The sequence below is a fragment of the Carya illinoinensis genome, chromosome 2 (genome assembly GCF_018687715.1).
Source record: "Carya illinoinensis cultivar Pawnee chromosome 2, C.illinoinensisPawnee_v1, whole genome shotgun sequence".
Lineage (NCBI taxonomy): Eukaryota > Viridiplantae > Streptophyta > Magnoliopsida > Fagales > Juglandaceae > Carya > Carya illinoinensis.
Window position 1 is genome coordinate 25083247 of NC_056753.1, and position 20478 is coordinate 25103724.

The window sequence follows — 20478 nt, forward strand, 5'->3', positions numbered from 1 at the left end:
TGATCCTGAAATGGAAATCTTCGTTAACAATCATCTAAATAATAACATAATTTAATAACGCTAGCTGAAAAATAATTATTCAATATATCATATGAATTAAATGGTTTAATCTTGTCATATATATATATATACACACACGAATGCATATTCTTCTGCCATGCATAAATATATTTAATGAAAGAGTTCTTTTACTCAACAGTCATACACCACACAACCGTTAAGAAAATAAAAATAAAAATAGATATATGATGTAAGAAGTTGATCAGTAAATCATTTTTCTTAATGAAAATAATAAGTCACTGTTCTCTTATATGAAAAAAGAAGAAGAAAGACCTGGTTGTCATATTGAAATCATTTATTTGAATAATCCACGAATATTACCAGGCAAATCTCCCTCTTTGCTCCTCACCAAAGTATTAGCTTTCAATAGGGGCAAGTCAATAGACACACTTGCAGAGGAGAGGGGATCGACCTAGCCTTATATATAAAAAACTTATATAGTACTCCTCTCATAAAAGACTCAAATTTTAATAAGGTTTAAGAAATTTTCAGAATAAAACCCCTAATCTTCTAGGCCTACATATATATAATTTACCACGTTAAATACGATATAATCCTATATTACTAAGATACAAAAAAATCCCAAATGATCGCTCAATAGATTGGATTTAATCAAAGTATCATTATGGACTATATATCTAATCCGTTTTTATAAAATAAAACATGCAATCAAATGAAGTCCATACTTTAAAATTATTCTAACATTTGATTCATCTACTGCGAGCAAAACTCGATCATGCGTGAGAAGATGCATATTGATGTTAGCTGTGTCGTGCGAGACTATCGTACGTTGAGAACTTTGTATTCCACGCAAGGTTTTAAAAACCGTTCCGTTCCGGCCGGAATGACCGGAATTTTTCGTGTCGGAACAGTGACCGGAACTGGATAGGTGTCTATTCCGTTCCGGGTCAAATTCCGGCCGTTCCGGTCAATTCCGGCCGGAATTCCGGTATTCCGGCCAGAATAGTAATTCCGGTCCCAAAAAAAAAAAAAAAAAACTCTATTGTAAATAAGTTGAAAAATAATGAATAAAATTGTACTTTTAGAATTCAAATACCTCTTTCCGTACACTAAAAGTATTGTTACTTTTAATAATCTGTCTATTCTTTAATTTTTTTCCTTTATTTTTGTGTCTTAACTCAAGTTTATGATTTTTTTCAATATATATTCATTTTATAAATCTTTAATTCTTCTATATATATACATATATATATATATATATCACACACTTACATATATATGTATTTATTTTATTAATTGTTAGTTTATATATACATATAAATATTTATATATAATATATAATTAATCCCGAAGCAGTACATCAAAATGTACCGATATTGAAATATTCTGTTCCAGTACTTCGATCGGAATAATCTCCGAAACGGATTTCAAATCTTTGATTCCACCTCCTTGCGTTAACTAAAAAGGACACATGGATTACAGTCAATTTCAATAAAAGCGAACTCACATAAATGGTAGGATCAGAACGTTGTCCCTTAGCGTAGGCGCACGTGGGTCAAACCTACGGTATTACTCATTAGAGTATTGCAGGCAATATATCCTCCTTCCATTACGTGGACTTAGCAACGTAACCATATTTCTTACTTAATAAAAAGATTGTTTTTCCACAAATCTATATCCACTTATATATTTTTTATTATCTACGTCACTTCTAAAATTAATATTACTATAGCCGATTAACTATAGGTTAATGATTCCAAAGTACAATTTTATAATTTTATAAATATTTTGTAGACACCTTAATAAATTAATATTACCTAACTTGCCTAATGGAAGAGTCGGCGCTAGGTTAAAGTAACAATAATTTAGAGGAGAAAGAGATCTACAGATCAGGTCCTACTAACCATTCCACACTTTTTGTGACCAGGAATAGATCTTTCAAACCAACAGTAGTTTGAAAATTCATTCATTATCCAAAACTGACCAGAAAAATATTAGGGCTAAAATTCAAAAGGAAATCTTTTTATTTACGAAATTAAACATGTTAATTTTCTAATTAATTTCAATGGTCCTAGATCAATTTGAAGTTAGGTTTGTAGATCAGGAAAGTAATCATGTCCGTCCAAGTTATGTTTAAAACTCATATATATAATGCCCACTTCTTTAAAGTAATTTGTACGTTAAATTGTAATAAAAAAAAGGAAATAATATTTAAACAGACGTTGCCCGAATCATATCTAAGCTTATACTCTAAAATGATTTAACAAATATTAATTCAACTAGGAGTATTTGATACTCAATCCATGATATATTTATTATATATATATATATATATATATACATTCACGTTTATCATACTTCTACCAGGATTAGGTGGGGAATCTCCATCTTGACTCGAAGAAAAGTCGTTGAAGCCATTTAAGGAACATGAGAAGGCCTCAAAACAGAGAGTTATAATCAGTTGCAAGACAGAAGTAATGTCGCACCAACAGAAGCAATGTTGCACTGCAGAGCACGGCAGCAAGCAATCCTGCACAGTTGCACAGAAATGGAAATACATCATAAATGGAATCATGTCAGAACAGTAAAGCAATGAAGAATATAAATAGTCTATAAATGTACAGGAAAAGTGTCCTCCAATCTTACCATTGAGGAAGTGTGAATGTAGTTATAGTAGTCTATAAATAGTTTGTAAATGTTCAATACCGAGATGTACAAGTGAAAAAGGGCGAATACATTTTCTCTCATTCTTCTGGACAATCTCTCAAACACTTGCTATGCATACTGAGAACTAATCTCAATATGGTATCAAGAGCCCAATAAGACCATCGTCTTTTACTACCTTTTTTTTTTTTTCTTCTGTGTTTCCTATTCTTCCACTGTCCAATGGCTTCAGAGGAGGACTCTCCTATCTCTACACCTCCCATTTCTACACAAAACACGGTACACAATCTTCTTCCTACACTACTTCACTATGCAAGTAGCTCCATTACCGTGAAGCTTACCACAAAGAACTTTCTCTTATGGAAAGCTCAAATAGTTCCCTTCTTGAAAGGCTATCAAGTTTTTGGTCATGTGGATGGTTCTCTTGAAATACCTCCCCCCATGATCAACCAACAGCCCAATCCCGAGTATACACAATGGTTGCTTGTGGATCAACGTGTCCTTTCTGTGATAAACTCCTCCTTGTCCGAGCCTGTCCTTGCTCAAGTCCTTGAATGTGTGTCTACTCGAGAGGTTTGGGACACTCTTAATGCAATGTTTGTTTCCCAATCCTCTGCACATGTTATGCAGACCCAATACCTGTTGGCCACAACAAAAAAGGCCCTGAATCTATAACTGAGTATTACAACAAGGTTAAAGCTCTCTCTACTTCTCTGCGTGCGGCTGGTCATCCGCTATCCAACTCTGAATTCTCGTCTATTTACTAGCAGGCCTTGGATTGGAGTATGATGCTTTGGTTACTTCTCTCACAACCCGAGCTAAACCCCTAACTCCTCAACAGATTTACAACTTCCTTCTAAATCATGAATCTCGGCTTCAACATCACACCAAAAGACACTCGTATCCATGGGTGCGTCCAAGTCTACGGAAAGCTCCCAGAAAACCATCAAAGACCAAACATTATCAGGTCTTGGAAACCTACTAAGGCTCCTCCCGACGAGGACAGTCTTCATGTACCAGTTCCTCAGCCCTGCCTTATCCAACTATGGCAACTGCGACCCCTTCAACTACAAGTTCCTTACCTCCATCCTCGTTGGTCTATGCGGTCTGGCTTGCTTCTTTTCTACTTTCATCGAGAGTTATGTCGGAGATGACAAGAAAACCCACTATGGGATCGCAACGTTGAAGGGTCTTTGGCCCTTGCCAGAGTCCAAGAACGTCAACTTGTTGGCCTATAAGTTTCGGTTTGCCGACTTCGTTCATGCCTTCTTTACGGTGTGTGTGTTTGGAGTCGTCGTGCTTTTGGATCAAAATACTGTGGAGTGCTTCTATCCGGTGTCGGCTTCCACTCAGAAAACTTTGCTCAAGGTGTTGCCTCCTGTTGTTGGTGAGGCGTCGAGTGTGGTTTTCATGGCTTTTCCTAACAAGCGCCATGGAATCAGATACCCTAAAAGTAGTACTGATTCTTCGAATTAGGATTCCAAGTCTACTGGCGGAGAAGTATCCTTAACAAAAGTCTAAATTATAATTAAGTTCAAGCTATGTGTTTTTCTTTTACCTAATTGTTGCCTTGTTTTCGTGTGTACAAATTCCTATGTTTATACATAAGCTCGTTTGATGAGATCATACGTACTTAATTTGCTGCATGGCGTGATCAGGTTGTAATATTTCAATTCACTTCATGTGCTTTGTGTATGGTTTAATCTTTCTTCTTTCTTGAGGTTTGTGCATGGAGAAATACCCTTGATCCGAAAAACCTTAGTGTTGCCTAGATGACTAACACAAGAGGGGGGGTGAATTGAATTGTATTAAAAAAAATAACAATTATAAATCAAATATATAATATAAAATATAAACAAAATATGAAATAACAATAAATATAAAGAGTAAGGGTAAGAGAGAAGCAAACTCAGTATGTTAACGAGGTTCGGCCCCACTGCCTACGTCCTCGCCTCAAGCTACCCCTTGAGGATTCCCAAATTCACTATTCAACCTCCTTCAGGTGGAGATAGAAACCTATTATACATTTGAACAACACCGCTACAAAGGATCCGTGTAGAACATCCTCTACACTTGCAATCACCTTACACGTGGTGATTCAACTATTCCCCGTGTAGAATACTTTCTACACACACAAGGGTTATACACACCCTTTTTCTGATACAAGAGCTGATAGTGGGTAGGTTATCAGAAAACACTCCTCAATAAGTGAAATAAGAACAATACAGCGCAAACTATATCTCTCAAAATAAACAAGGATTAAGGCTCAATGCTTAGAGAAGAGAGAATGAAAGCTTTGAATGAATGTTGTATGCTCTTGGTGTTGTAAATGTGAAGCTCTCAAATGATCTATTTATAGGCATATGAGACTTCATATTCAAATTTAACAAGATTCACATGTCAAAGACAACATCATTCACTTTTTCAAAAAATTCAAATAAAAGGTTCTTCTTTTCCAATTGTCAAAAACAACATCATTCACTTTTTCAAAAAAATCAAACCTAATCTTTTACTTTTGGCATATGACAAAATGAGCACACTTTCCTTTTCAAAAAATTCAAACCTAATCTTTTACTTTTTGCATATGACAAAATGAGCATACTTTACTTTTCAAATTTTTCAAACAAAATCATCTACCTTTTGTATAAGTCTAAAAAAGCATCAATCACTTTTGAAAAAATTCAAATAAAACATGCACATGTGAAAAATGACAATCAATCATCTTTAATATTTTCAAAATTCAACCCTTTAATCAAAGCATGCACATGCAAAAGATGACAATCAATCATCTTTCAAAATTTTCAAATTTAATTTTCAAAAATATTCATGCACATGTGGAAAATGTATTTTAATACTTTATGATAAAATATTAATTTTGAACATTAATCCTAATTTCGAATTTTAATAGATTTACAATATTACTCTATGACTTTAATGTGAACTTATTTCCTTCTTGCTCATGCTTGGTTCTTTGATGTGCTTGATTCCATTGTGTGAACAATTTGAGTTTGAAACTTCTTTGTTCTTTGAATTCATTTGTTATCATCAAAATCTATGTGTAGATTTATAATCACATAAAACTTGAAACCTTGGGTTCAACACTTAGGAAATTTGTGTATGGTTATGTATTCTTCTTCTTTTTATGTTGTTATCCATGTAGTTTCCCTCTTTATAATGAGGTTAGTTGAACTTGTAATTAATTAGTTTATCTCGACTCTCTACGTACGTTCAAATCATGGGAAGAATACATACACACACGAGCGTAGGGCTGTACACCAATGGGTTCGGCGTCGGTTTCAGTGCTGAACTGAGACACCACCGATCTCTTTAATGTCCCTATTAAACCGGTCGAAACCGAGGCTTTGAGGAGAAAAAAACCGATCATATTGGTCTCGATTAGCATCGGCGAGGTAGTTGGTTTACCGTCGGCATCTTCTGTGAAGGAGGAGGAGCTAAGGATGAAGAATGAACACTGTGCCGTCGTCTGCCATGGATGATGAATGAGTTGCAGAGAGGAAGATTAGGTGCGGGGAAGAAGAAGAGGGGTGGGGGGGGGGGGGGGATATGAACTCAAAAGCCAAACAACGCCGTTCTATTATATTTATTTTAAAACATACATGCTCTAAACGACGTTGTTTAACTTATTTAAGTAAAACAGCGCCGTTTTATATTCATATATTTGAAAAAATAAATAAACAGACTGGATCGGTTGGTTCAATGGTTTCCCAGGGGTCCAAACCGGCACCGAACCGCTGATGTCGGTTTTGCTTCAATTTCTCTTGCCCGCCGACTGGTTCTTTGTCGTTCCGGTCTCCGGCCGTCAGTTTGATTGTTTACGGCCAGTTTGGTCGGTTCCTGTACACCCCTACACGAGCGTATCTTTTAGGCCTTGTTTGGGTTGAGATTGAGAGAGTTCTAAACTTGTTTTATTTTATCTAATTATTACAATTTTATCAAATTTTCACACAAAATATAATAAATAATTCAAAATTTTCAAATCATAAAATAAAAATAATATTTTAACAATATTTTATTTAACTTTAAATTTTCAGTCTATCTTATCTCATCTTAATTTACTATCGAAATCTTTCCTTATTAAAAAAGATAATGGTTTTACTGATCCTGAAGTGGGAATCTCTATTAACAATCATCTAAATAATAACATAATTTAATAACGCTAGCTGAAAAATAATTCAGTATATAATACGAATTAAATGGTCTAATCTTGCGATATATATACATATACACACGAGTGCATATTCTTCTACCATGCATAAATGTATTTAATAAAAGATTTTTTCTACTCAGCAGTCATACATTACACAACTGTTAAGAAAATAAAAATAAAAAAATATATATGATGTAAGAAGCTGATGAGTAGATCATTTTTCTTAATAAAAATAATAAGTCATTGTTCTCTTATATGAAAAAAAAAAAAAGGACCCGGGTTGTCATAATGAAAATGTTTATCGGAATAATCCACAAATATTAACAGCCAAATCCCCCCTCTTGCCCCTCACAAAAGTATTAGTCTTCAATAGAGCAAGCCAATAGACACACTTGGAGATGAGAGGGACCTGTCCTTACGTATAAAAAACTTATGGAGTGCTCCCATTTATAAAAACTCAAATCCTAATAATGTTTAAGAAATTTTCATAATAAACTCATAATCTTCTAGCCATACATACGTAATTTACCACATTAAATACAATATAATCTTATATTATTTAGGTGTAAAAAAATTCCAAATGATCACCCAATATATTCGGTTTAATCAAAATACCATTATCAACTATATATCTAATCCGTTTTTATAAAATACAAAACATATAATTAAATGAAGTCTATATTTTAAAATTATTCTAATATTTGATTCATCCATTGCGAGAAAAACTCTATCGTGCATGAGAAGATGCAACATTGATGTTAGCTGTGTCGTGCGATCGAGATTATCGTACGTTGAAAACTTTGTATTCCACGTCCTTCGCATTATCTAGATAAAAGTCAATTTCAATAAACTAAAGCGAACTCACATAAATGGTAGGATCAGAGCGCTGTTCCTTGTAGGCGCACGTTGGTCAAACCTGCGGCATTACTCAATATTAGAGTATTGCAGGCAATATATCCTCCTTCCATTATGGACTTAGTAACGTAACCATATTTCTTAATAAAAAAAAATTGTTGTTTCACTAAATAGAAATCTATGTCCACTTATATATTTTTATTATCTATATCACTTTTAAAATCAAACCTAGTGTTGTAAACTTTAGATTGAGAAGTGATCTCATATCATTATTATTATAATTTTTTTAAATTTTTACATAAAATATAATAAATAATTTAATTTTTTAAAATTATAATTCAATTTTTTTAATTTTAAAATAATAATAATATTTCATTTCATTTTTAAATCCGAGACCTAAATATCGGATTCCGTACTTGTTCTATATGGCAGCCCAACTTAAGGCCTCTTGGCGTGGAGTGACCTAGGGCCCAAAGTAACTACCCATCGCATTCATAAAATTGGGCCATTATTTAATTTGGGTCTTCCTCTCAGGACCCAGACCACCCCGCCCCCCACAAGAGAGAGAAGAAAAAGTCATACAATAATTTAGAGAAGAGAGAGACCTAGAGAACAGGTCCTACGTACCCTTCCGCACCTTTTGTGACCAGGAATAGATCTTTCAAACTAACAGTAGTTTGAAAATTCATTCATTATCCAAAACTGACCAGAAAAATATTAGAGCAAAAATTCAAAAGGAAATCTTTTTATTCACGAAATTAAACATGTTTCCTAATTAATATCAATGGTCCTAGATCAATTTGAAGTTAGGTTTGTGGATCAGGAAAGTAATCATGTTCGTCCAAGTTATGTTTAAAACTCATATATAATCCCCACTTCTTCAAAGTAATTCGTACGTTAAATTGTAATAAAAAAAAGGAAATAATATTTAAACAGACGTTGCCCGAATCATATCTAAGCTTATACTCAATCCATGATATATTTATTTTATATATATATATATACCTTCACCTTTTATCATACTTCTCCCAGGATTCCGCGGGGAATCTCCGTCTTGACTCGAAGAAAAGTCGTTGAAGCCAAATTTAAAGTTCATACTCCAAAAATAATCACTAGTCAATATTACATGGCGCGATACTTATAAATCAGAAACTTCGACACTTCCACGCGTATTTAACGTGGAATTAGTTAATTTACAATGGCTGCCATGCATGCATGGTGCTACGCCTGCATGCAGCTGCCCAACTATTCTCATTTGACGCTCATATATTGAAGAGTTCTTCAAGTACTTTAAGTTAAAGCATATTTTTCATGTGGTTGATAGGTTAATACTTGCTTTGTACGTAAGAGAATTAAATTTTAAAATTTTCTTATAAATCAAGTTTTATCGTATCAATGACATAAAGGATACTATATATGCTACTTACCGACTTATCATCATGTATATATGCAATATTGACCACTGATTTCTTATCCGAATGGTGAACAGTACTACTTCATAAATCAATTAGCGTAAAACAGAAGACCACATTTTTGACCGGCATATAATAGTTGAAATAGAGCATTGCCGATCGATTGATGTAAACTGATTGATCATGAGTGCATCAGTTATATGATTGCAACTTTTGGGGAGAGAAAGAACTAATACGCGTCCAAATCCCTTGATCTTTAAGCATTCAGCTTTGGAATGAAAATTCTAAATGGGATCTAATTTGCTAGTTAATTTAGTTTATTGTACAACATTGTGCATTTAATTTAAACTAATTTTATGTACGTAGTGCCAAGTTTATAGATATATATATTATTAATATTCTTTGTTAACCCAGACAAGATCAAATATTGTGTTCCTCACACGTCAACGCTGAACAATTAAAACTCAACGGTCAAAGTCAACAACTGATCGTAGTGGTGGCGACGAATCTGGTGACAGGCGATGGCAACTCGTCCGAAGGCGAATGAGATCAATTCTTTTACATGGGTGACTTTTATACGTGGGAGTAGCATTATCAATTTACTATTAGTATAAGGAATGAGTCCAAACGAAATATGAAAGAAAATAAATACAATATCTCATTTCATGGTCAAGATAATATTGTAATCAAAATAGTATACGTCGACGGAATCAGGCAAGCCATCTCTTGGACAGGGCGTTCTATAAATAGCCATGAAGATCAAGTTCGTTGCTAGTTGCAACCTAGCTCCCATAACGCAAACAAACAGTTATTTCTTATCCTCCATATTCATCCCCACGAATAATCACACCAAAAGACTCTGATCATATCCATGAGTGCATCCCAGAAAACCATCAAAGACCAAACATTATCAGGTCTTGGAAACCTACTGAGGCTCCTCCCGACGGGGACAGTCTTCACGTACCAGTTCCTCAGCCCTGCCTTATCCAACCATGGCAACTGCGACACCTTCAAGTACAAGTTCCCCACCTCCATCCTCGTTGGTCTCTGCGGTCTGGCATGCTTCTTTTCTACTTTCACCGACAGTTATGTCGGAGATGACAAGAAAACCCACTATGGGATCGCAACGTTGAAGGGTCTTTGGCCCTCGCCAGAGTCCAAGAACGTCGACTTGTCAGCCTATAAGCTTCGGTTTTCCGACTTCGTTCATGCCTTCTTTGCGGCGTTTGTGTTTGGAGTCGTCGTGCTTTTGGATCAAAATACTGTGGATTGCTTCTATCCGTTGTCGGCTTCCACTCAGACAACTTTGCTCAAGGTGTTGCCTCCTGCTGTTGGTGCGGCGTCGAGTGTGGTTTTCATGGCTTTTCCTAACAAGCGCCATGGAATCGGATACCCTAAAAGTAGTACTGAGTCTTCGAAGGATTCCAAGTCTAGTACTAGTACTACTACTGGTACCACTACTGCAGCAGTATCCTCAACGACAGAAGTCTAAATAATTAAGTTCGAGCGAGTTTGGTTTTCTTTTACCTTGTTTCCTTGTTTTCGTGTGCCTATAATTTCCACGTTTATAAGGTTTGATGGATTCGAACTTTGTTGCATGGCGTCAGGCCAATTGTAACAGCTTGTACGTGAATCTTCACAGGATTTTCATGATCAGTTCGCTTGTACGTGGCCTTTTGCGGAGAAATAATATCCTAGAGATCAAATTAAACCCTTTTTAATTCTTGTGGTTTGCGCATGGAGAAATACCCTTGAGAAAAACCCAAGGAAATTTGTGTGTGGTTATAATATTGTATTAATTCAGCTAGCTTCTTCTTTTTCTTACGTTGTTGTCTAACGTCATTCATGTAGCTAGTTAGTTTCCCTCTTTCTAAGGTTAGACATATGCCTGCATGTTTGCTGGCGTCAAGTTGTAACTTGTAATTAGTTTGTCTCTACGTTGAATTCATGGTGAAAATACAGATATACATGCATGCACGTATGGTGCAGATCCAAATTAATATGAGATATGATCATTTATTGTCTCCAAAATTATTCAGAATAAGTTATTTTCTTTTAAATCATGATATATTTATGTACATTCTTCCATTGTTAGTAAATATTTGGTTTCAAATTTAGAAGTGATTCTAAATTTGATTTTGACCAAATTTTGAATTTGAAGGATCGATGATGGTGTTACCAATCATGAAATGAGAAATATTATAAGATGGGTAAGACTCTCCAACAATCACCTATGTATTGTGACCGCTTGTCCTATATATGGTCCCTTCGCAAGACAAGTACTGGTCATGATAAAGAAGAAGCACATTGATGTAGCTGTGTCGAGATGACCCTTGAAAATGTTTAATTTCACCTCATTTGCATTATCGAAAAAGGATATATATATGGACAAAATTAGTTACTTTTCAATAAAAGTGAACTCAAAAAAAGTGGTATGAGAGCAGCTTGTTATTCATCCGTAGTGGAGGCGCACGACGTTGGTCAGGGTTATTGATCAAAGGCACATCATGAACATGGTGACATGCATGACCCCGATCGAGGCCAGGAAATTGTGGGACTAACTTCTATATATACTCGGCCTACACATGAATAGCAACCAGAAGGGAAATAAAAAAGAGTTGCGATAAATATCGGATGAGAAGAGTCAAGCTGAGAGTTACTTTTCGGAGATCATTGAGGTGTCGGCACTATAAGAAAATAAGGCTTTTGTGACTAAAAGGACTATTTTCTACGATTTTCGTAAAAAATAATCATTTTAATCACTAAATTTTAGTCATAAAAGCCCACTTTTCTTTTAGTACGGACATCATGAACTAGTCAAAGTGGAGTGGCTCATGGGCTAGCTTCACTTGCAATACCATAAGTGGCACATGATCAAGGCCGTTCACGCGCGCATTAACATAAACATATAGTGGAGATATGATTTTTAGATGGTACTCTTCGATCATCTAATGGCAATCATGTGGTCATGTGTGTAGGTTGTTGACCGGCCAGTAGATCTACCAAGAATGAATACAACGATAGAGGTGCAGCCTGTAGGGATGGAGCAACTAAATGTATGGTGGAATTAGAAAAATTTAGTTGCTGGCAAAACTGTATGTTAATATGTATATCAATTTCAGGTAATTGGTCAAAAAATAAATTTTATTGAAAACAGTGCCAAGTTAAGTTTTGAATGTGAATAAATCATTATTGGTACGCATATTAGTACGCGACTTTATTTGTATGTAACAAAATTTGATGGAATATTAGGGAGAAAATGGGATGGGGGCGTTCGGGAAAGTGGTGGATCATGAGGGCTGAAAGTGTCCGTTCACCTTACAAAAAGTGCCCATTTCAATCTCCTCTCTCTTTCTTTCCTGCATTTTTTCCTCTTGTTTCTCCCCTAAGCCCGCTGTGTTCTCTCTTTTCTCAAGTAAAAATATAACGGGCTTGAGGAGAGAGAGACCATAAAGGAAGATGCAAAGGATGTTTTGGTGACAGCTAAGAGATAACAAAAGCAAAAATTATGAGCCAAGATTTGTGTCAGACATGATTCTAGGATCGGTTTTGATCTTGTATTAAATACACTATTTTGAAATAGTGTAACGTTTGTGTTTATATGCTCTATAATGTAGGATTGTAAATTCCTAATATAGCTGAGTCAAGTCTGTATAAAAACATACTATCAATACAAATTATGCATGTCAAATTTTCAAATACCTTGCAATGTAAATTCTTTACAGAGACTGAGGGGGAGATCAAAGAGTGTGTCCCTTATCAGCTCAGTTTGAATTTATAGTAAGATTATTATAATGTATATTTGTCCCTATATTATAATTAAAGGGTGTAAAATTGCACTGATCCGATTTGAAGATTTTCTCTTTTATTTTTAAATTTGATATAAAATCTGAGTTATGAGAAATAAGGAAAATGGTAGATCTACTACTTTTCGATCACCTCTAAGCTACACGTACTGTATTATCGGATTCCCATGTCGTTGAGCTATAAGGAACAAGAAATTATGGGTGAGTGTGCCTCGCATGTTGCCCACCGTCGAAGCTTTCATATCACTACAAGTGTCGCTCCATCCATTTTCTGGGTCTCAGATTTTCAAGATCTAACCATCCACACTCTTTCACAGTCAGGGCATGGGGCCTATGCACTAGTAAAGCTCTTTGTGTTTTTTGAATGCTTGTGAAGTTGTGAAAGAGTCGACCCTTTGTTTCCACCCATCTTACTGCTTTCTCTAACATTTTGAGGTGATATACGATATACTCCTCCATCCAAATTTGTGAAGTAGGAGGCAGACATTCATCAACCGCAACAATCGATCAAGATCTGGTGCAATCCCATATGTGTGGTAGCTTTTCATGGTTATAGTGGAAACCTCTGGCTGGCTTCAGCTTAGAGGATTACCAACGAAAACCACCTATATGGTTGGTCTTCTCTTAGACCATATTATAATCTTTTGATCAAGGAAATGAGGGATTTGGACTGCTCCGTTAATCACAATCTTCTTTCCTTATATACTATCTTTTTTTGTATATTTTAACTATTTAGCATCTAGGAAATAAGGTTAGTTGATTAGTTTATCTCGACTCTCTACGTACGTACATACATACACGAGCATATCTTTTAGGTCTTGTTTGGGTTGAGATTGAGAGAGTTCTAAACTCGTTTTATTTTATCTAATTATTACAATTTTATCAAATTTTCATATAAAATATAATAAATAATTCAACTTTTTCAAATCACAAAACAAAAATAATATTCTAACAATATTTTATTTAACTTTAAACTTTCATCCTATCTTTTCTCATTTCAATTCACTATCCAAATCTTCCTTAGTAGAAAAGATATGGTTTTACTATTAACAATCATCTAAATAATAACATAATTTAATAACGCTAGCTGAAAAATAATTATTCAGTATATCATACGAATTAAATTGTCTAATCTTGTCATATACATACATATACACACACAAGTGCATATTCTTCTGCCATGGATAAATATATTTAATCAAAGAGTTCTTCTGCCATGCATAAATATATACAAACACTTGGTTTCTTATCCTCCGGCAATCATCCCCAAGAATAATCACACCAAAATACACTCATATCCATGGGTGCGTCCAAGTCTAAAGAAAGCTCCCAGAAAACCATCAAAGACCAAACATTATCAGGTCTTGGAAACCTACTGAGGCTCCTCCCGACGGGGACAGTCTTCATGTACCAGTTCCTCAGCCCTACCTTATCCAACTATGGCAACTGCGACACCTTCAAGTACAAGTTCCTTACCTCCATCCTCGTTGGTCTATGCGGTCTGGCTTGCTTCTTTTCTACTTTCACCGACAGTTATGTCGGAGATGACAAGAAAACCCACTATGGGATCGCAACGTTGAAGGGTCTTTGGCCCTCGTCGGAGTCCAAGAACGTCGACTTGTCGGCCTATAAGCTTCGGTTTGCCGACTTCGTTCATGCCTTCTTTACGGTGTGTGTGTTTGGAGTCGTCGTGCTTTTGGATCAAAATACTGCGGAATGCTTCTATCCGGTGTCGGCTTCCACTGAGAAAACTTTGCTCAAGGTGTTGCCTCCTGTTTTTGGTGCGGCGTCGAGTGTGGTTTTCATGGCTTTTCCTAACAAACGCCATGGAATCGGATACCCTAAAAGTAGTACTGATTCTTCGAATTAGGATTCCAAGTCTGCTGGCGGAGAAGTATCCTTAACAAAAGACTAAATCAGAATTAAGTTCGAGCTGTGTGGTTTTCTTTTACCTAATTGTTGCCTTGTTTTCGTGTGTATAAATTCCTATGTTTATATATAAGTTGGTTTGATGAGATGTGCTTAATTTGCTGCATGGCGTGATCAGGTTGTAACTCGTGAATCTTCACAGGATTTTCAGTTCGCTTCATGAGCTTTGTGTATGGTTTAATATTTCTTCTTTCTTGAGGTTTGTGCATGGAGAAACACCCTTGAGAAAAACCTATGGAAATTTGTGTATGGTTATGTATTCTTCTTCTTCTTACGTTGTTACCCATGTAGTTTCCCTCTTTATAATGAGGTTAGTTGAAATTGTAATTAATTAGTTTATCTCGACTCTCTACGTACGTTCAATCATGGGAAGAATACATACATACACGAGCGTATCTTTTAGGCATTGTTTGGGTTGAGATTGAAAGAGTTTTGAACTCTTTCTATTTTATCTAATTATTACAATTTTATCAAATTTTCACACAAAATATGATAAATAATTCAACAGTTTTAAATCACAAAACAAAAATAATATTCTAACAATATTTTATTTAATTTTAAACTTTCATATTATTTTATCCCATCTCAATTCACTATCAAAATCTTCCCTTAATGAAAAAGATGATGGTTTTACTGATCCTGAAATGAGAATCTTTGTTAACAATCATCTAAATAATAACATAATTTAATAACGCTAGCTGAAAAATAATTATTCAATATATCATACGAATTTAATGGTCTAATCTTGTCATATATATACATACACACACACGAGTGCATATTCTTCTGCCATGCATAAATATATTTAATGAAAGAATTCTTTTACTTAGCAGTCATACACCACACAACCGTTAAGAAAATAAAAATAAAAATAGATATATGATGTAAGAAACTGATCAATAAATCATTTTTTTTAATGAAAATAATAAGTCATTGTTCTCTTATTTGAAAAAAAAGATTTGGTTGTCATAATGAAAATGTTTATTTGAATAATCCACAAATATTAGCAGGCAAATCTCCCTCTTTGCTCCTCACAAAAGTATTAGGTTTCAATGGGGGCAAGTCAATAGACACTTGGAGAGAAGAGGGGATTAACCTAGCCTTATATATAGAAAACTTATGGAGTACTCCTCTCATTAAAGACTCAAATCTTAATAAGGTTTAAGAAATTTTCGAATAAAACCCATAATCTTCCAGGTCTACATATGTATAATTTACCACGTTAAATATAATATAATCCTATAGTACTTAGGATTCAAAAAAATTCCAAATGATCATCTAATATATTGAGTTTAATCAAAATATCATTATGGGCTATATATCTAATCCGTTTTTATAAAATAAAACATGCAATCAAATGAAATCCATATTTTGAAATTATTCTAACATTTGATTCATCTATTGCCAGCAAAACTCGATCATGCATGAGAAGATGCATATTGATGTTAGCTGTGTCGTGCGAGATTATCGTATGTTGAGAACTTTGTATTCCACGTCCTTTGCATTATCTAAAAACTAAAAAGGATAGATGGATAAAAGTCGATTTCAATAAAAGCGAACTGATCACATAAATGGTAGGATCAGAGCGTTGTTCCTTAGCGTAGGCGCACGTGGGTCAAACCTACGGCATTACTCATTAGAGTATCGCTGGCAATGTAACCTCCTTCCACTTAGCAACGTAACCGTATTTCTTACTTAATAAAAAAATTGTTGTTCACTAAATAGAAATCTATGTCCATTTATATATTTTTTATTATCTACATCACTTCTAAAATCAACGTTACTATAACCGATTAATTAAAAATTATTAATTCCAAAACACAATTTCATATTTTTAATACGTTGTAAATATCTTACCAAACCTAGCGTTGTAAAATAAATATCGGTTCCTGTACTTGATCTATATGGCAGCCCAACTTAAGGCCTCTTGGAGAGGAGTGACCTAGGGCCCAGTTTGGCTTAAATTAACTACCCATTGCATTCATAAAATTGGGCCATTATTTAACTTGGGTCTTCCTCTCAGGACCCAGACCACCCCTCCCCAACAAAATCAAGAGAAGAGAGATATAGAGAACAGGTCCTACGTACCCTTCCACAGTACTTTTGTGACCAGGAATAGATCTTTCAAACCAGCAGTAGTTTGAAAATTCATTCATTATCCAAAACTGACCAGAAAAATATTAGGGCTAAAATTCGAAAGGGAATCTTTTTATTCACGAAATTAAACATGTTAATTTTCTAATTAATTTCAATGGTCCTAGATCAATTTGAAGTTAGGTTTGTAGATCAGGAAAGTAATCATGTCCGTCCAAGTTATGTTTAAAACTCATATATAATGCCCACTTCTTCAAAGTAATTTGTACGTTAAATTGTAATAAAAAAAGGAAATAATATTTAAACAGGCTTTGCCCTAATCATATCTAAGCTTATACTCTAAAATGATTTAACAAATATTAATTCAACTTGGAGTATTTGATACTCAATCCATGATATATTGATTATATATATATATATATATATATATATATATATCTATACCTTCACCTTTATCATACTTCTCCCAGGATTCCGCGGGGAATCTCCGTCTTGACTCGAAGAAAAGTCGTTGAAGCCAAATCTAAAGTTCATACTCCAAAAATAATCACTAGTCAATATTACATGGCGCAATACTTATAAATCAGAAACTTTGACACTTCCACGCGTATTTAACGTGGAATTAATTAATTTACAATGGCTGCCATGCATGCATGGTGCTACGCCTGCATGCAGCTGCCTGCCCGACGATTCTCATTTGGCGCTCATATATTGAAGAGTTCTTCAATCTACTTTAAGTTAAAGCATATTTTTCATGTGGTTGATAGGATAATACTTGCTTTGTACGGAAGAGAATTAAATTTTAAATTTTTCTTAATTATAAATCAAGTTTTATCGTATCAATGACATAAAGGATACTATATATGCTTTACACACGTACGGACTTACCATCATGTATATATGCAATATTGACCACTGATTTCTTATCCGAATGGTGAAGAGTACTACTTCATAAATCGATTAGCGTAAAAGAGAAGACCACATTTTTGACCGGCATATAATAGTTGAAATAGAGCATTGCCGATCGATTGATGTAAACTGATTGATGAGTGCATAAGTTATATGATTGCAACTTTTGGGGAGAGAGAGAACTAACACGCGTCCAAATCCCTTGATCTTTAAGCATTCTTTGGATATTGAAAATTCTAAATGGGATCTAATTTGCTAGTTAATTTAGTTTATTGTACAATATTGTGCATTTAATTTAAACTAATTTTATGTACGTAGTGCCAAGTTTATAGATATATATATTATTAATATTCTTTGTTAACCTGGACAAGATCAAATATTGTGTTCCTCACACGTCAACGCTGAACAATTAAAAGTCAACAACTGATCGTAGTGGTGGCGACGAATCTGGTGACAGGCAATGGCAACTCGTCCGAAGGCGAATGAGATCGATCAATTCTTTTACATGGGTGACTTTTATACGTGGGAGTAGCATTATCCATTTACAATTAGTATAAGGAATTAGTCCAAACGAAATATGAAAGAAAATAAATACAATATCTCATTTCATGGTCAAGATAATATTGTAATCAAAATAGGATACGTCGACGGAATCAGGCAAGCCATCTCTTGGACAGGGCATTCTATAAATAGCCATGAAGATCAAGTTCGTTGCTAGTTGCAAGCTAGCTCCCATAACGCAAACAAACAGTTGTTTCTTATCCTCCATATTCATCCCCACGAATAATCACACCAAAAGACTCTGATCATATCCATGAGTGCATCCCAGAAAACCATCAAAGACCAAACATTATCAGGTCTTGGAAACCTACTGAGGCTCCTGCCGACGGGGACAGTCTTCACGTACCAGTTCCTTAGCCCTGCCTTATCCAACCATGGCAACTGCGACACCTTCAAGTACAAGTTCCCCACCTCCATCCTCGTTGGTCTCTGTGGTCTGGCTTGCTTCTTTTCTACTTTCACCGACAGTTATGTCGGAGATGACAAGAAAACTCACTATGGGATCGCAACGTTGAAGGGTCTTTGGCCCTCGCCAGAGTCCAAGAACGTCGACTTGTCAGCCTATAAGCTTCGGTTTGCCGACTTCGTTCATGCCTTCTTTGCGGCGTCAGTGTTTGGAGTCGTCGTGCTTTTGGATCAAAATACTGTGGATTGCTTCTATCCGTTGTCAGCTTCCACTCAGAAAACTTTGCTCAAGGTGTTGCCTCCTGCTGTTGGTGCGGCGTCGAGTGTGGTTTTCATGGCTTTTCCTAACAAGCGCCATGGAATCGGATACCCTAAAAGTAGTACTGAGTCTTCGAAGGATTCCAAGTCTAGTACTAGTACTACTACTGGTACCACTACTGCAGCAGTATCCTCAACGACAGAAGTCTAAATAATTAAGTTCAAGCGAGTTTGGTTTTCTTTTACCTTGTTTACTTGTTTTCGTGTGCGTATAAATTTCCACGTTTATAAGGTTTGATGGATTCGAAATTTGTTGCATGGCGTCAGGCCAATTGTAACAGCTTGTACGTGAATCTTCACAGAATTTTCACGATCAGTTCGCTCCACTTAGATCAAATTAAACCCTTTTTAATTCTTGTGGTTTGCGAATGGAGAAATACCGTTGAGAAAAACCCAAGGAAATTTGTGTGTGGTTATAATATTGTATTAATTCAGCTAGCTTCTTCTTTTTCTTACGTTGTTATCTAACGTCATTCATGTAGCTAGTCAGTTTCCCTCTTTCTAAGGTTAGACATATGCGCGCATGTTTGCTGGCGTCAAGTTGTAACTTGTAATTAGTTTGTCTCTACGTTGAATTCATGGTGAAAATACATATGTACATACATCCACGTATGGTGCAGATCCAAATTAATACGAGATATGATCATTTATTTTTTCCAAAATTATTCAGAATAAGTTATTTTCTTTTAAATCATGATATATTTATGTGCATTCTTCAATAGTTAATAAATATTTGGTTTCAAATTTAGAAGTGATTCTAAATTTGATTTTGACCAAATTTTGAATTTGAAGGATCGATGATGGTGTTACCAATCATGAAATGAGAAATATTATAAGATGGGTAAGACTCTCCAACAATCACCTATGTATTGTGACCGCTTGTCCTATATATGGTCCCTTCGCAAGACAAGTACTGGTCATCATAAAGAAGACGCACATTGATGTAGCTGTGTCGAGATGATCCTTGAAAATGTTTAATTCCACCTCATTTGCATTATCAAAAAAGGACATATATATGGACAAAATTAGTTACTTTTCAATAAAAGTGAACTAAAAAAAAGTGGTATGAGAGCAGCTTGTTTTTCCGTAGTGGAGGCGCACGACGTTGGTCAGGGTTATTGATCAATGGGACATCATGAACATGGTGACATGCATGACCCCGATCGAGGCCAGGAAATTGTGGGACTAACTTCTATATATTCTCGGCCTACACATGAATAGCAACCAGAAGAGAAATAAAAAAGAGGTGGGATAAATATCGGATGAGATAGAAGAGTCAAGCTGAGAGTTACTTTTCGGAGATCGTTGAGGTCTCGGGCATCATGAACTAGTCAAA

General features: G+C 35.2%; 4 protein-coding genes across 4 annotated transcripts; all 4 read left to right on the forward strand.

Moving 5' to 3' along the window:
* The first annotated feature begins 3465 nt into the window (after positions 1 to 3465).
* Positions 3466 to 4161, forward strand: LOC122301821 (protein DMP2-like). Its single transcript, XM_043113195.1, has one exon. It carries the CDS (start codon positions 3592 to 3594, stop codon positions 4159 to 4161), a length of 570 nt encoding a protein of 189 aa, XP_042969129.1. The 5' UTR covers positions 3466 to 3591.
* Positions 4162 to 9882: 5721 nt separating this feature from the next.
* On the forward strand, positions 9883 to 11373 carry LOC122294770 (protein DMP2-like). Its single transcript, XM_043103710.1, has one exon. It carries the CDS (start codon positions 9992 to 9994, stop codon positions 10610 to 10612), a length of 621 nt encoding a protein of 206 aa, XP_042959644.1. The 5' UTR covers positions 9883 to 9991; the 3' UTR covers positions 10613 to 11373.
* A 2757-nt stretch (positions 11374 to 14130) lies between these two features.
* Positions 14131 to 14933, forward strand: LOC122294777 (protein DMP2-like). Its single transcript, XM_043103721.1, has one exon. It carries the CDS (start codon positions 14227 to 14229, stop codon positions 14794 to 14796), a length of 570 nt encoding a protein of 189 aa, XP_042959655.1. The 5' UTR covers positions 14131 to 14226; the 3' UTR covers positions 14797 to 14933.
* Positions 14934 to 18496: 3563 nt separating this feature from the next.
* On the forward strand, positions 18497 to 19804 carry LOC122294779 (protein DMP2-like). The gene has a single exon (XM_043103737.1). It carries the CDS (start codon positions 18673 to 18675, stop codon positions 19291 to 19293), a length of 621 nt encoding a protein of 206 aa, XP_042959671.1. The 5' UTR covers positions 18497 to 18672; the 3' UTR covers positions 19294 to 19804.
* Positions 19805 to 20478: the final 674 nt, after the last annotated feature.